This window comes from Macaca thibetana, chromosome 1 (assembly GCF_024542745.1).
Source record: "Macaca thibetana thibetana isolate TM-01 chromosome 1, ASM2454274v1, whole genome shotgun sequence".
In the NCBI taxonomy this organism is placed as follows: domain Eukaryota; kingdom Metazoa; phylum Chordata; class Mammalia; order Primates; family Cercopithecidae; genus Macaca; species Macaca thibetana.
Genome location: NC_065578.1, coordinates 147,260,734 through 147,278,094, shown reverse-complemented (window position 1 = coordinate 147,278,094; position 17,361 = coordinate 147,260,734). Strand labels below are relative to the sequence as shown.

At 36.4% G+C, this 17,361-nt stretch overlaps 1 protein-coding gene across 1 annotated transcript in view; it reads right to left on the bottom strand.

The window, feature by feature from the left end:
• Positions 1-17,361, bottom strand: part of USH2A (usherin) — an 801,896-nt gene that overhangs the window by 249,322 nt on the left and 535,213 nt on the right. The window contains exons 41-42 of the mRNA XM_050780502.1: positions 8,940-9,274; positions 7,917-8,039 (exon numbers count right to left, since the gene is read on the bottom strand). Coding sequence (XP_050636459.1) covers positions 7,917-8,039; positions 8,940-9,274 — 458 coding nt within the window. The remainder of the gene's footprint in view (positions 1-7,916; positions 8,040-8,939; positions 9,275-17,361) is intronic.

Here is a 17,361-nt window from a genome sequence, read left to right as displayed (position 1 = left end):
TACAATTAATAATCTTTATGGATTTAAAGTGATACCATGTCTCTGGTTCTTTTCTACATGTGGAATTAACAATATCAAGTGGCACTAAAAGGGTTGATTGTAAATAAATTCTATAGGGCTTTAGTTCTTACAATACTTTAAGAGATTTCACCGTAATTTAAGTGTGGCAAAATATACAATTTACATCTACAAAACTCAGCTCACATAGATACATAAAATTGCGATGCCTGTTTTGAAGGAGGTTCTAAAATTTTACAGTAAGAGATGGCTTTAGAGTTTATCTGCTTCAAATAACAAAGTGTCTGCTACATCTTACAGATTAAACAAAAAAACCTGAGACCCTGAGAAAGCAAGTGGATTTGCACACGTTTTCACAACTAGTTAACAGGGTTAGCTGGACATAGGGTTTCTTCATTTCCAATATTCCACTATTTCTACATTTAAAAAAAAATTAATTGGGAAATGAGTAGATATTTCACTTGATGCCATACAAAAATTGGTCTTTTGTACTTTCTTTAACTTCCATTGTTAAGTTAAATTTTAAGGAAACAAGTTTTTTTTTTTTTTTTTTTTTGAGACAGAGTCTCGCTCTGTCCCCCAGGCTGGAGTGCAGTGGCCGGATCTCAGCTCACTGCAAGCTCCGCCTCCCGGGTTCACACCATTCTCCTGCCTCAGCCTCCCGAGTAGCTGGGGCTACAGGCGCCCGCCATCACGCCCAGCTATTTTTTTTTTTTTTTTTTTTTTTTGTATTTTTTTGGGTAGAGACGGGGTTTCATCGTGTTAGCCAGGATGGTCTCCATCTCCTGACCTTGTGATCTACCCGCCTTGGCCTCCCAAACTGCTGGGATTACAGGCGTGAGCCACCGCGCCCGGCCGAGGAAACAAGATCTTGAATTCTCTTAAACGCTGAAATATACTGTTTTCATTTCGTCTGAATTCCAGTCTGTATTTAGTAAGAATATATACCTATGACTTGTCTACATATATATATATTGATTCACATTTCACCACTTCATATCAAGAAAGAATGTATTAGTTAGCTTGAAGTGGTTTTCCATTCACTCTATGTATATCATTTTTCAAATGGACTTATGTGTTGATTGTTGATATTAAATGAGACATTCCATTTAACAAATGATAAAATAATACATTTTAAAGCAAAAATGCTAGATCAGTTAACATCATATACTCATGACAAAACTTATGTGTATCAACCGATTTCTTCTCTAAATACAAACTGTGTTCTCTAGGCGTGTCTTGAAAAATGTCCATTTCAAACTCTGTAGGAAAAAGTTTTTGCAATGTAAGTATTCAAAGTAAGTGCATACTGAGTCTATGATGTAGCTAGTAAAATCAACTGTTTGTGGGTCCATTTAGGAATACTTGGACTATTACAATAGTTTTTCCCTCGTTTGCTTGAGACCATGCTCCGGTTTCTCCCTCTGCCACTCCCCAGACAGCAAATTATAAACTTTATTATGGTATAGACATGACTATGGTATTTTTCCTCATAAAAAGTAGTATGTGTTAAAATCTTACTTGTGGAACAATATTCATTTTAAGGTTCAGGTGTCATTACTCCAATGAATTAGAAAACCAGATTATGTTTAAATGATGCAGTTTTAATTTGTTTATTTACTGAATAGATAATTTTATAAATGAATGAATAGATGTTTCATAGTTATTTAAGCACTCAGTCTCAAAGATTTCCGGTCACTTATATAATTTGTTAGGTTAGTGAGATAAAAATCTACCTGTCCAATAGAAAAATATCTCTGCTGAAATTTAGCAAAGTGCTCCTTTTAAAAATATTTTGAAAACAAATTATATTGCTTTTTCATATTTAATACATCACTTTGTTCATTCTTTTGCTCATTCATTTAATATTTATTGGATATTACCAATATGCCAGATGTTAAAAATAATAAAATTGTTATCTGTCCACCTAGAGCCATAGTATATACAAAATTTTACAGAAATATGTTTTTAAATGAGAACATCTAAAGTATTTATTCACTTATTCTTTTTTCTTTGAACACGCATCAGATGAAGCATCTAATTTAACCATATCCATCTGGGAAGTCTTCACGGAGGAGGTAACATTTGGGGCAGGTTTTGATAAGAAGTGGTATTTTGTCCACTGAAGACATCTGTCCAGGGCAAAATATGTGAAGACTTGTACCTTGGAAGGGTCTGATATGTTTGGGGAAACCAATAAAATTATTCAGGGCAGCTGCAGAATGCCTGGGGTTATTTTCATCAGAATTAAAAATGTGTCAGATTTATTGATGTCCTAACAGAATTCATGTGTCAATATTGTCACCAATATAAATCAAGCTTCTGAAAATGCAGGCTATTTAGTTACTTCTTCCACTAACTCTTCCTCATCTCTGCCACAACCCAAAGTATGCTTGAGTACACCATCACACAAGCATACTTGTGTGATGGTGGATTTGAGAAACCTCATAAAGCGTACTGTTCCTTACGTCTTCAAATCTTTTGTGGGAATAGCAAACAAAGAAAAACGCAATACTGTTTCCATTGCTTAAGTCTATAGCTATTAAAATTTTCAGTTGATGGTAGACACTTTAAAACATCTTTTTGTTGATTCTAAAAATAGTATTGAAGATCTTTGCTTCAAAAATTGAAGAGTAATGTTTATCATGCTTGAATAGTTCTATAAAGTGAGACATTTTAGATTGTGAGTGAAAGTTGAAGCTGTTATGTTTCTGTAGCTATCGATACCTACACTACCAGAATTATCAGACCTCAGACAATTTTGCAATAATTTCCATCTTTGTTCTACTTTGTCATCAACATGAGAAAGAAACACAGACAATGAAAGTAGTTTTTCCTTTTAATTCTAAGAAAACACTAGGGGAAAAAACCTCCTATGACAAAACACATCCTTCTGGATTTAGCAGCTCAGTTTTCATGAGTGATATAGTTTGGATATTTGTCCCCTCCAAATCTTATGTTGAAATGTGATCACCAATGTTGGATGTGCGCCCTAGTGAGATGTGTCTGGGTCATGGGGGTGAATCACTTATGAATGGCTTGCTGCCATCGCTGCGGTAATGAGTGAGCGCTCACACTATTAGCTCAGGGGAGAGCTGGTTGTTTAAGAGCATGGCACTCCTCTCATCGCCCTCTTGCTCCCTCTCTTGCCATGTGACATACCTGCTCCCTTTTCACCTTCCACCATGGGTAAAAGCTCCCTGAAGCCTTCACCGGAGGAAGACACTGGCACCAGGCTTCTTGTACAGCCTGCAGAACTGTGAGCCAAGTAAATTTTTCTTTATAAATTATCCAGTCTCAGGTATTCTTTTATAGCAATGCAAAATGGGCTAATACAATGAGGTAACACTTAATGTGATAACACAGAAAAGGACATCTTGAGGGGAATGTAAAGCATTGAAAAAAATCCAACGGGAAAAAACACTGTGACCAATTTAATTTGAATGTGAAATACATGTTTACTCATTTTGAATTGAGTACATGGCTATGAGATGGCATATCAGCATTGACTTAAGTTGGCTTTCATTCCTAGACCCAATTTTTATTCACATTTACCTATTAAGGAAGAAACTAATAGCATCTACCTCATCTTGGTAGTCATAGGAGAAGCCTTCCTTTCACTTGCCCTTTCTATGTACAAAGTTAACTTCTTTACTTAATAGCTACAACCCGAAATTATTTATATTATAGAAACACATGTCATGGAACTGATCCAGTCTTTCATACTAGCAAAGATAAAGATGCCATCTATACACATTTAATCTTATTACAAAGGAGAGAAAAAAAAGTTATATTCTTTTGAAAATTATCCCCACAGAAATGGCATCCTCTTTTAGGACTCGAAATATCTTTATTTTAGTAGGTTTAAAAATATATATGAAAATATATGTCGATAAGATTTAAACTTAGAATTTATGATATGTTTAGCTTAAGCATTTACATCTTAAACAAGTTTTACCCTTCTTTGAAAAATAAAATGAAAATGTGTTAATTTTCAATGTTTTAATTTAAATGTAATACAATTAGTGGATTCTTGAGGAATCACATAGAGGTCTCCATCCAAATAGTCATTGTAAAAAAAAAATACTCTGAGAAATTTATAAATAATTAAAAGGAATAGCAATTAGAACATGCCTTCCTTCATAAACTTAATGAAAACTAATTTATAAATCTAAATTACAACCTGCAAGTCAATATTTTCTCTATAATAGTGAAATAACCCTATTCTTTCTTATAACTTGTTCTTCTTTAAATCCACAATGAAAAGGAGAATATGCTCATTGTATTCTTAGCAGCTTTATCTGATCACTCAGGAGAAGGCAGTGTTGTTAGGTGCTGAAAATTGTAAGGGTAGATTGATGCTTAAAATGAAGGAGGTCGCCGCCCTCTTGTTAAACTCTGCCTGACTCACATCAGCAGCTCCGGGTGATAACAGCACGTTCACCAGATTTTCCAAGTGATGAAAATGTCAGGAAACCCAAAGTTATAGTTCCCCCAACAACCATAACTTGGTCACTTTGCAAGGAATTATTAAGGAAGAAAAGTTAAAAACTGACAAGCAGTATAAACCTGTAGTTATACGGAGTTCGTGTCTACACAGGCAGAGCAAAATTCAATAATGAGGCAACTAGCTGTGCAATTTAGACAAATTTACTCCTTATGTAAGATAACCATAAGAGCAAAAAGTATTTTTGTTAGAATTAAATTATCTGGATAATTGGCTTGAGACTGTTTTGTACATGTAGATATAAAAGAAAAAATAACTACTAGAATGATCTGAATTTCCAAATATGATGCTTTAAATTAAATTGGTGCTTTTCTGTACATTATAAACACATACTTAGCCAAAATAGACCACTTGAACTAGGAAATTGGCTTCAACTTATATTTACTGTCACAAATGTATTCATAAAAAGATGTCTAGTGAATCTTAATTTTACTTTTTATATCAGGAGAAGTGCCATTTAAAAGCTGATTCCAAATGTAACTATGGTGATATTCAAGTCAAGATGGTAAGAAACACTTCAGTGCTCCTTTTATTTATGCAGATGTTAAGAAGGAAATTGGGATGGTGGAATCTGGGGAGAACAGGAAATTACATAATCCTCCCAAAGATATTAGAATTCAATGAAGAACCCAAGAAAACATACCTGGCCAAACAAATAAATCAGCAAAACAAATGTAGGCAAAGGAAGGACCATGAAGAAACTGTGACACAGATGTGAACCAACACGTGACGAATACTCAGCTTCATCCCCGTCTGCAATTTGAGCGACCACTAGCAGACCAGCAGGAACAAGGAGCCCCAGATGTTGCCAGGGTGGCCAGTGGCACCATCTGATCAAACAAGATCACTTCCTTTAAACAGAAAAATATCACCCCCACCAGGGGACCAAGTTTTGGTTTTCTCTCATATTTGCAAGACACTCCCCCTTGGGCTAAAGGCACTCCTAACTTTTCATGGACTTATAAAGGGTAGAGGGCTAGAAAAAGAGATTCTCATAAAGACTCACACCACTTACTCTGAATGTTAAGAAGAAATGCTTTTCTTTTTTCTACAAGCTGTATGTAAGTTGTAGCTGTTATTCGAATAAATAAAAACAATCTTTGCAAGTACGACCAGAAAAAAATGACATTTGGCATTATGAATCTAGTCAAAATATCTCTTCAACACAATTTTTTTATCAGCACACTTCCCTTCTAGAAGCAGCTGTCATGGGTGTGTTTATGTCCATTCATGTTTCAATTTAAGTTGTGGAAATTCACCTTATTTTTTCCTGAAATCTTAGATTTTAACCTCGCATTAAGAATCCTTAGAGGAATCACTAAAAATTCATAACTCACTTTATGGCCTTGGTCCTAATTATTTAATACGTTTTCATTTCTTGCGTAAAGAAACAAAATTAACTTTTGGAGACTTTCTCTTCATTTTGGCTGAGTATCTCATTGCTAAAACTCAGATTCAGTAATGTTAAATAGTCAGGTTCTATTTACTTTTGGAAATAGTTACATTTAAGCACTTAGAGTTCACAGATCACAGGAAGCTACTATTTGAAATGACTTCTTTAGGTAGAATTGGCGACTCTGTAGATAACTCTGACAGCAATTAACATATATCACGCTCTCTATGGAGGGCAGCGGAAAGGGTGCCTCCACTAGATTGTCAGTTGTTTGAGGGCAAGGGCTAAAATGTATTTATCTTTCGTTCCTTATCACAGTGCCTCAGCACATAGTAAGCACAAATAGGCAAAATAAATGAATTTCTTCTACTGAAGTGAAAATCATATAGGGATGCCAAATCGAGTAAATAATGAATCTAAAGTAGTTGAGAATAGTATACTGACCATGGTAATTTAGGATGAGCAACATGGATCTGCTAGTAATTGACCAATCTTCGCCTATAAAAGTGACAGTTTCATATAGTTCATTCTGTGGCTTGATCAGATTTATGCTATGCCTCTCTCTGAGAATCTTAAAAGAACTAGGATGTTTTCCCATGACAACTTTTTAAGAGGACAGGAGACTTTTCCTTAGTTTTGCCATTCCCCAGAGACACAATACTACAGCTAACATTCCTAAGGTGCAGAGAAGTAAAGTAATTCTTGATTGAGCTAAACTGTTTTGCCTTGAAGCATTCAGGTGCAGGACACTATGTGCTGCTATGTGCCAGACACCATGCTAGGAACTGAAGACAGAGTCACGAGGACTGCACCCCTGCCTTATGGTAGATCTGATAATATAACGTGGTGTTCAGACAAGCAGTCAGGCCAGTACCCTACAATGGCAATAGTGATATGTTAGGGGATGTCCTGTGGAAATATTACGGAGGAGCTGAATCAGACCAGCAAGAGGGTTGGCAGGAAAGGCCTCCTAGAGGAAGAAACCTCTAGGCAAAGACATGGCAAATGATCTAGTCAGGCAACAGGAAAAGCCAACTATGGGGAAAAGCTGAAGAAGCAAGTGTTGTATGTTGGAGGTACTGAATGCAATGCAAATGTGGCTGGAATGTAGAGGCCTTGGTAAGGAAGGGATGGGAGACAAGGCTAGAGTGGTAAACAGGGTTCAGACTACAGCTACCCAGTGGTGGGTCTAGAAAAATAATGACACACATAGAAAAGTTACTGAAACATATGATCGAGGAGTTTTCATAAAATAACATTCATGTTTTTGGAAATTTAATCACATTGCTTCTCTGATTTAGAAGTCATTTAATTTTATAAAATCACCTCATTTTATAGACAACAAAAATGAAGCCCAGAGAAGTTAAGTGATTTTTAAGAAGTGAAGCTTTGTGGCCTAACATCACAAAGCTAGTTCTCTAGCACAGGATAAAGCAGAGCCCAGACCTCCTAACCCTCCCATGTAGCACCCTTTTCTAACATCACCTACTAGCCCTAACTTAATGTCTTTGAACTCTAGATTGAATTCTTTCAAGTCCCAATCCTGCTCACTAAATATTTTTTGTAGACTGGATTATTATAAGTTATTACTTATAATCAATTATAAGTCATTATAATTCATTTACAAGTCATTTCTAGAAATAGCAAGCATTCTACAAATGGCCAGGAATTCCCTCCATTTTGTATGTGTTCAATATTTCCAAATTTTTCCATTATGTTTTATGTCTAGATAAAGCTGTGACAAAGGCAATAGGTTAAGGCATGAACATCTACAAGTTCAACTTCAAAAGGCTTATTTTAAGCATGCAGTTAAGATGGAAAACATTAAACATGCTGACTGTTACAGTTGGATGATTAATGCCACAGATAATAACCAAACATGTTTTATTGCATAACTGATAACACGCTCACACAATGAAGACACTAAGATACTTTGAACTATTCAACATGCCCAGAACTAAATGCCAGCATTTGTTTTTATAGTTTTTGTAATCTCACCTGCTAAGACCCTTATCTTCATAAAACCACTGAGTTCCTGAATAAATATTGTGCCACCGATTTAAATCTTCTGGGGGATTTGATGCAAGTGGTTGCTGGATTTTACGTCTCAGAAGCTCATATCTAAAGCAAAAGACAAGCAGGAACATCAGGATTATCTCAACTAATATTGAGATTACCAAAACTCAGGCTGTTTTGTGGCATGTGCTTGTGATACATGTGTGCAAGCATAAAGAACAACATCTTAAGTTTATAGTTATGTGGTTTTGTTTCGGATAAATTTTTTTTCTGGAAAAAATCCCATATATTTAATATTTTGAACAATCAGTTGCATTCACATTTTACTATTATCTGCCAGAATGATAGCATTTTAGATTTCTTCTATGTTAGATTTGCCAAATCTTTATTGCCAGTTTTACATAAAGTAGAATACACAAAGCTTATCAAGTTAATGGTTTCCTATGACTATCAATACTTTATAAACAATGATAATATTATCAACTTTGTATTCTCGGCCAAGTATGAAGTTTGGGTTGTTGCGAAACAATTTCTGACTCACAGCTCTTTTCTTTTATCTTACCTGGATCACTGACCACACTCCTCACAAGTTTCTATATGCTAATAATGTGCCAAAGAATTACTGTGTTCACCTTAGAATTTTGAGGTACATTTGTGCAAATGTATCATATAGAACATACGTCAGGTTTGCCTAACATATAATAAAAGTATATGTTGAAAATGAAGTGACAGATTATGTAGCGAATCCTTAGAGAATGGTGATTGTGGTTTCAAGGGTCTTTAGCTCTTCAAATATGATGATTATATTTCTACTTTGATAGACTTTGATGTTTCCATAGTAAGTTGAAGTGTGCAGTATGATAGTGTGTGAAAGTTATGAGTCAGTGGATATTCAATGCCAAATTAGTTCTGTGTTCATACAGAAATAAAAGTCTCCTTCACTTCCCCAGTTCTTGGAGAGATAAGGACCATAGCAAAATAAAAATCATAGTCACCTTCTCTTACCTCAAATTAGGTCCATTTGGCTTGGATGGTGGTTGCCAAGAAATCACAACATATGATTCACTTAGTGGAATCACAGACAATGGGCCAACATTCTGAGGTACGGTGGGGTGAGTGGTAACATAGGTAGGTAAACTCTCTGTGCACCCTCCAAGGTACCCATTACCCCCTGAGCAAGCAACAATGGTTACAGAATAATTAGTGAAAGGAATCAGATGAGTAACTTTCTGACTTAACACTGAGGAAGTGACATTGGTTATAGTGATGTGAGGGTCAGGCATGCGAATCTCATAGCTAAGTAGGTCTCCGTTCTGGATGAGTGGGGGTTTCCAAGTGACCTGAAATGAAAGATAAACTTAGAATCAGTGTAATAATATAGGAATAGAGCAATTGAAGTTCACAAGGCCTAGAATTTTGTTTTCAGTTAAGTCATTTTCTCAATGCCTGCATTCTCCTGAGTCCTTAGGACTAGACAGTAATGAAGGGTTTGAGATCAATTAGCAGTACTCCAGGAGCTAAATGAAATGCTGTTTCCTGGGTTTGGCTTTCAGTCTTGCCACTTTCTACGACTGTCAGACTGATACACACCTCAGTGATTCACCGCCACCGTGGGTGTTCTGAAGGACACAGAGCAAACACATGGAGAAAATTCACACATCCACATGCTTCAATAGGGTTGCATAGGATTTGATAGTTTTCATGTTTATAACTCAATTAAATGAAACATCAGAACTCATTTCTTTGCACTGTTAGTGTGCCTGCTAAATAAGTCACTTTTTCTTGGAGGAAGGGAAAGAGAAATCATTATTCATATTTTCTGAAGATGTGAAATTAAGTCCCTGAATCTTACTAATATATAACTAAGCAATTAAAGCATTAACAGCACATCCTCTTCTCAGGGATAAGAAAATGTATAGAAAGCTTTTAAAAAGGGGAAGCCAAAGATGTTTGTGCTTAGCTAAAACGTGGACTTGAGAAACAGAAGAAAGAACAGCATTTTGTAATGGAATTCTAGAATGTCTGAAGTTTATTTTCTTTTCTCGCTAAACTGTACAGGAGCATAGTGGTAACACACTCATGTTCTTATGGGGAAAGAGATCCGAAAAAATGTGCACAGGCCATGACAAAAATCATTTATTTACATGTTATCCTGTTTCATCTCTTTTATTGGTACCTTCTAGTGCACCTTATATAAATGCCAGGATATATATCTCATGTCCCAGTCCGTAAGCTTCTTCATAGCAGGGATAAATTGTACATCCACTTAGTACCATGTGCGCAGAGGTGGAGTTCAGTTAGTAATTGTAGTCATAGTTTGTTAGATTATATTTTTTCCCTAAATACAGTTATTTTGAAACCTTAAGAGACAGATTTCTACAAAGTGACATATTTATATGTACATTCGTAACTCTAAAAAAAAATCAAAGAGGAGCAATATAAAAATTAAAATGGAGAAGGACTGACCATAATTTTCTATCTTAAATCAAGGGGAAAAGGTTTCATCCAGGAGGACTATGACCTGAGATTTTTAGAGTGTTCTTACTAATAATTGGTGACAAAAAGGGCTCTTACCGCATGTTAGCTGGGCAATTGCTTGATGATTAATTTGGTAATTTATAATTAACAATGGGCCAATATCTACCAAATTATACTGCAGGGCATGAAATCATTGTTAGTCTTTTTTTTATTTTTTATTATTATTATACTTTAAGTTCTAGGGTACATATGCATAACGTGCAGGTTTGTTACATATGTATACTTGTGCCACAAAAAACTTTTTGGAGAGTTCTAAGAAGAGAGGCTGGGATGAAGAGAAGTTTCAGATGTGGTCCTTGTAAACATAGAGTATTTGCCTGGATGTGGGGAGTATTTTTAAAAACACCCTAAAACAAGCAAAGGTTGTAGAAGAGACATAGGACTCTAGTTGTTTTGGAGGTGCAATGCTGTCTGTGGACCTGAAAAATGAGTCAAGGTCAAACTCAAACTCAGAGGGCTTCCTGGTATTTGTAACATAAATGAAAAAATAAGAGCTATCAGAGCTAAATTCAACCTGATTAATCTGAAGAACACGGCTTTTCTTGCCTCTTAGACCAGAATACTTTGAGAGTTCAGGTCAGAGCTTGACAACACTTTAAAGAATTAATACTTAGTCTCTGCCCATGCCTATGTCCTGAATGGTATTGCCTAGGTTTTCTTCTAGGGTTTTTATGGTTTTAGGTCTAACATTTAAGTCTTTAATCCATCTTGAATTAATTTTTGCTAAAGGTGTAAGGAAGGGATCCAGTGTCAGCTTTCTATATGTGGCTAGCCAGTTTTTCCAGCACCATTTATTAAATAGGGAATCCTTTCCTCATTTCTTGTTTTTGTCAGGTTTGTCAAAGATCAGATGGTTGTAGATGTGTGATATTATTTCTGAGGGCTCTGTTCTGTTCCATTGGTTTATATCTCTGTTTTGGGATCTAATTAAACTAAAGAGCTTCTGCACAGCAAAAGAAACTACCATCACAGTGAATAGGCAACCTACAGAATGGGAGAAAATTTTAACAATCTACCCATCTGACAAAGGGCTAATATCCAGACTCTACAAAGAACTCAAACAAATTTACAAGAAAAAATCAAACAACCCCATCAAAAAGTGGGCAAAGGATGTGAACAGACACTTCTCAAAAGAAGACATTTATGCAGCCAACATACACATGAAAAATGCTCATCATTACTGGCCATCAGAGAAATGCAAATCAAAACCACAATGAGATACCATCTCACACCAGTTAGAATGGCAATCATTAAAAGTCAGGAAACAACAGGTGCTGGAGAGGATGTGGAGAAATAGTAACACTTTTACACTGTTGATGGGACTGTAAACTAGTTCAACCATTGTGGAAGACAGTGTGACGATTCCTCAAGGATCTAGAACTAGAAATACCATTTGACCCAGCTATCCCATTACTGGGTATATACCCAAAGGATTATAAATCATGCTGCTATAAAGATACATGCACCCGTATGTTTACTGCGGCACTATTCACAATAGCGAAGACTTGGAACCAACCCAAATGTCCATCAATGATAGACTGGATTAAGAAAATGTGGCACATATACACTGTGGAATACTATGCAGCCATAAAAAAGGATGAGTTCATGTCCTTTGTAGGGACATGGATGAAGCTGCAAACCATCATTCTCAGCAAACTATCGCAAAGACAAAAAACCAAACACCGCATGTTCTCACTCATAGGTGGGAACTGAACAATGAGAACACTTAGACACAGGAAGGGGAACATCACACACTGGGGCCAGTCGTGGGGTGGGAGGAGGGGGGAGGGATAACATTAGGAGATACACCTAATGTAAATGATGAGTTAATGGCTGCAGCACACCAACATGGCACATGTATACATATGTAACAAACCTGCACGTTGTGCACATGTACTCTAGAACTTAAAGTATATATATATTAAAAAATAGAATTAATACTTAGGAGATAGTCTGTGTTAGTAGTTGAGCTAACAGCGAATTGATTTGGAACTTGGTATTGAGACTGAGAAAGAGCGTTCAGAAGATAAAACTTGAATAAGATATCTACCAGCAGAGATTAAGAGATTTGGTATAATGACTCTGCAGATAAACATTTCAAGATCTAAAAAAACCCCCTATTTTTCTACTATAAATGTTTCCATCTAAAACCTATTTTTTATTTTTTAAAAAGTTACAAACTTAGAAAAATATATCTTTTTGACAGCAGTGAGTTAGAAGAAATGAATCTAATTCTATAGAAAATTTCTAGAACTGTATAAAACAATCTCTTATAACAATATGGAGAAGGATATCGTTATTATAGTCAGTAGGCCAACAGAGATGGTATCTAATTTGATCACCCTCCTGAAAATACCCTGGAGCCATTATTAAAAATGAACGTGTTGGCTGGGTGTGGTGGCTCATGCTTGGAATCCCAGCACTTTGGGAGGCCGAAGCAGGTGGATCACCTGAGGCCAGGAGTTAGAGACCCACCTGGCCAACATGATGCGACCCTGCCTCTACTAAAAATATCAAAAATCACCTGGGTGTGGTGGCAGGTGCCTGTAATCCCAGCTACTCGGGAGGGAGGCTGTGGTAGGAGAATTGCTTGAACCAAGGAGGCAGAAGCTGCACTGAGCAGAGATTGCACCATTGAACTCCAGCCTGGGCAACAAGAGTGAAACTCTGTCTCAATGAATCAATCAATCAATGTGTCCAAGACTTTTTTTTTTTTTTTTAAGACAGTGTCTCACTCTGTCACCCAGGCTGGAGTGCAGCAGGGCGATCTTGGCCCACTGCAACCTCCGCCTCCTGGGTTCAAACGATTCTCTTGCTTCAGCCCCCTGAGCAGCTGGGAGTACAGGTGCATGCTACCATGCCTGGCCAATTTTTGTAGTTTTAGTAGAGATGGAGTTTTGCCATGTTGGCCAGGCTGGTCTCGAACTCCTGACCTCAGGTAATCCACCCACCTTGGCCTCCCAAAGAATACTGGGATTACAGGCATGAACCACCATGCCCGGCCTGTGTCCAAGAATTTTAAGGAGCCAGTTAACTAAATATTGTATTCTATTCTTTTCTATGCTTAAGACCACATTTATTATCATATGTGTGGTCAAAATATATGAGATTAAAACTTTCAGTTTGTTTAATTTCTTGACCTTTTGTGTATTCATTGCATATAAGAAAGATTAAGAAATATTGTCGCATCCCTAAAAATTCAGACAAAAGAACGTGTTATTGGCCTGAATAAGCAAGAAATGTGTTCTCTAAAACAATAGTATTACGTTAAAACTTTTAAATAGAATTATAGTTTTGCACTGGAAATAAAATGTTTACTTCAGAGATGGCTTTCCTATCATGATGATTTCTTTTATTTGAGGGGTTCTTAATGATTTATATGTCCATTTTTTTCTGTTCTTTTATTATAAGTCTTCAGAAAATAGGACAGCTAAATTGCTGGTTAAGTGTTTAAGGAACGATTGACTTTTAGCAGCTGTTTTACATCCCTGAAAAGTCTCTCTAAAAAATCATGGCACCTTCAAAGTTCCCCATTTTAAGCAGAAACTTAGACATGCAAGTTAGTTGATTGGCTTTAGGCTTGAAGAGAGTAACATCCAAAAGCATAGTGAGCAACTTCCTTACGTCTTTAACTTCATCAAACTATTTTTAAGAACTTTATGAATAAGAGCATTTATAAAGAGATTTTATCCACTTTGAAATAAAACAAACAAAAAACATTGGCATTCTGATTTGAAGGATGCTCAGTTTATATGTTGACTTTGGAAGGATTGTCTTGTTAGGGAATTAAGTCCTTCCATCAAGGAAGATTGCACTTTTTTTCCACCTGTTGCAGTGTGACGAAGTAGAGAAGAGCATGGGCTCTAGAACCCTATTGCCTGGGTGTGAATTCCAACTCTTACTCCTTATGTAATCTTATGCAGATTACTTAATCCCTCATACTCAGTTTTCCTGTCTGTAAAACGGGAACAGCAATAGCATTTATCTGACACAGTTGCAGTGAGAATTAAATGAAAGCAATTTCTAGAACATAACATGAACTCAATGAATATATTTTCATTATTATTCCTTCTGTGAAATATTTATACATTTTGTCTGTGGTTTATTTTAGGTAGACATCAAATATTGGCCCATCTTTAAAAGTCAATGAGGATGATGACTAAGACTCAACTCCTTTTACTTTGGTTCATTATCAAACCCATAAATGAGTGACCCTAAGTGTACATAGCAGAGGGAAGGAAGCTACACATGGTTGTGGTCTGGGCGACACTGTTCCTTGCGGCACACCTGCCAAGACTGGTGGCTTCAGTAGCCTGAGCCGAGTGAGGACCCTACTGTATAAGAGGAGCTGACAGCTGCAGGGTTACTCTATTTTATTCCGCATTACCTATGAAAAAGCGGACAGGGGCATCAGGGTTTAGAGGCTCATGATATTACCATAAAAGAAGTTTTGTTTTGTTTTGTTTTGTTTTGCTGCATCATAGTTATGCAACTTAGTTATTTATACATATAATTTCTTATCAGTCCTCAATTTAAGGCTTCAGTGCAGCAGTTTATACATTGACTTTATCCCATTTAAGTACCTTGGTCCTAATCTGATTTTACTTTGACTTTTTGTTAGAAATGACTTCTGAATTGCATGTCTTTTTTCTGCCTCTATTGATTTAAAAAAAAAGGGCTTTCCACTTTAATTGATTGATGTAAGAAGTATGTTGATAGATTTTTTGATGTTGAACCATCCTCACATTTTTAAAATCAAATCAATTTGTCCTGGTATATCATTCTTTTAATATACTGCTTACTTCAATTTGGTAATCTTTTATTTAAAAGTTTTGAATCTGTATTCATACATGAAATTAGTCTATAGTTTCATTGAACTGTTTTAGGTCTTAGTAGGGCATTTTTACCAACCTTATGAAATGAAATAAATTTTCTTAGGTGATTAAACATTAAATAAAAGTGCACGGCTTTCACTTTTTCAGGTGACACAACTCTTTACATTATATATTTATTTTTCTTGTAATTAAATAAGATTTTAAGCATATTATTTCATCTATGCTGCTGTGCTCTCCAATTTACCTTTCTCAAGGCTCATATTTATGCCAAGTCATATCGCCTCTTTTAGTACTTACTAATATGTTACATTTAATTTATTTTCTAGTTGGCCTAAGTATGTGTTGTCTCTCTTGCTTTCCCTGTTGGACTGTAATTCTTACAGGTGGCATTGTATGGAGAAAAAAACCACATTGCACAAAATGAGTAACACTAAGGTGAAATACCAACTCTGCTCCTTGTATTATCTTCCACCCTATCAGCTGGTATTCCGTACTTCTCTACACTCAATTTATTCTTCTCCCCCAAGTCCTTATCACTTCCAGGTATATTCCCTAGTTATTTGCTTGCATTCTGTCTAAAATGTAATTGCCATGAGGCTAGGGACTTTATCTTGATCTCTTCTGTGACCCCACTGCCTAAAAGAGGCACTTACAAAGACGTACACTCATGTACTGATGTTCTGTAAATGTCAATAGAACTGAAATTATTATTGTTACTGTTGTTAGTATTGTTGATAATTTCTGTCATCCATCCTAATACCTGGAACAACCCTCTATGATAAATAGTTAAATTAATTTCTTAACCAATGCATTAATGACTATCCTTCTGTTATTTCATATAAAATATTTTCTATTTGCAATTTTGACTTTTAAATCTCATATTTTACTTTCCCTGTTGGGAAGTCATTGTTTAGCAGTCATATACCTCTGTTTACCAGCTAAGCTATATCACGAGAACGTCTGCTTTGGTAAAGTCTTAAGATCGTTCTGAACATGTGAGCCAATAATACTGAAAGACAGGTATGTTATCTTAATACTATTTAAATAGTATATAGCATTAAATACTAGACTCAAGGCCGGGAGCGGTGGCTCAAGCCTGTAATCCCAGCACTTTGGGAGGCCGAGACGGGCGGATTACGAGGTCAGGAGATCGAGACCCTCCTAGCTAACACGTTGAAACCCCGTCTCTACTAAAAAAAAAAAAAAATACGAAAAACTAGCCAGGCGATGTGGCTGGCGCCTGTAGTCCCAGCTACTCAGGAGGCTGAGGCAGGAGAATGGTGTAAACCCAGGAGGCGGAGCTTGCAGTGAGCTGAGATCCGGCCACTGCACTCCAGCCTGGGCGACAGAGCCAGACTCCGTCTCAAAAAACAAAACAAAACAAAACAAAACAAGACAAAAACTAGACTCAGTTGAATGTTCCTGCTGATTCTCCTTATTGATAACTTTTTATTTCCTAGTTATAAGATGAGAATTAAAAGTGTGAATTTTTAGAATGATATTACTAGTGTACAATGTTCATATATTTCAGACACTTTCTTAGAGACATTTAGATTCCTGCCTTGTGGCCTCAGGTGAGTGCCTATGAGATTCAGCTTTCTAGCCACGCTAATCTAAACTTCTCTAGCAAGCTGACAAGCCATGTATATTGTTTAATTCCTGGATGATATTATAAAATCAAAAGAGGGTAAAAATGTGAAGAAAAAGCCAGGCAACTTGCTCTACGTTCTTGATACTTTTAATTATTGTTTATATATGGTGAGTCAAGTAGAATTGTGCACTGCTGAGTTCTTCTTCTGAAAATACTTTTCTTTTCTTTCTTTTTTTTTTGAGACTAAGTCTTGTTCTGTCGCCCAGGCTGGGGTGCAGTGGCAGGATCTCAGCTCACTGCAAGCTCCGCCTCCCTGGTTCATGCCATTCTCCTGCCTCAGCCTCCGAGTAGCTGGGACTACAGGCGACCGCTACCACGCCTGGCTAATTATTTTTGTATTTTTTAGTACAGACTGGGTTTCACTGTGTTAGCCAGGATGGTCTCGATCTCCTGTCCTTGTGAT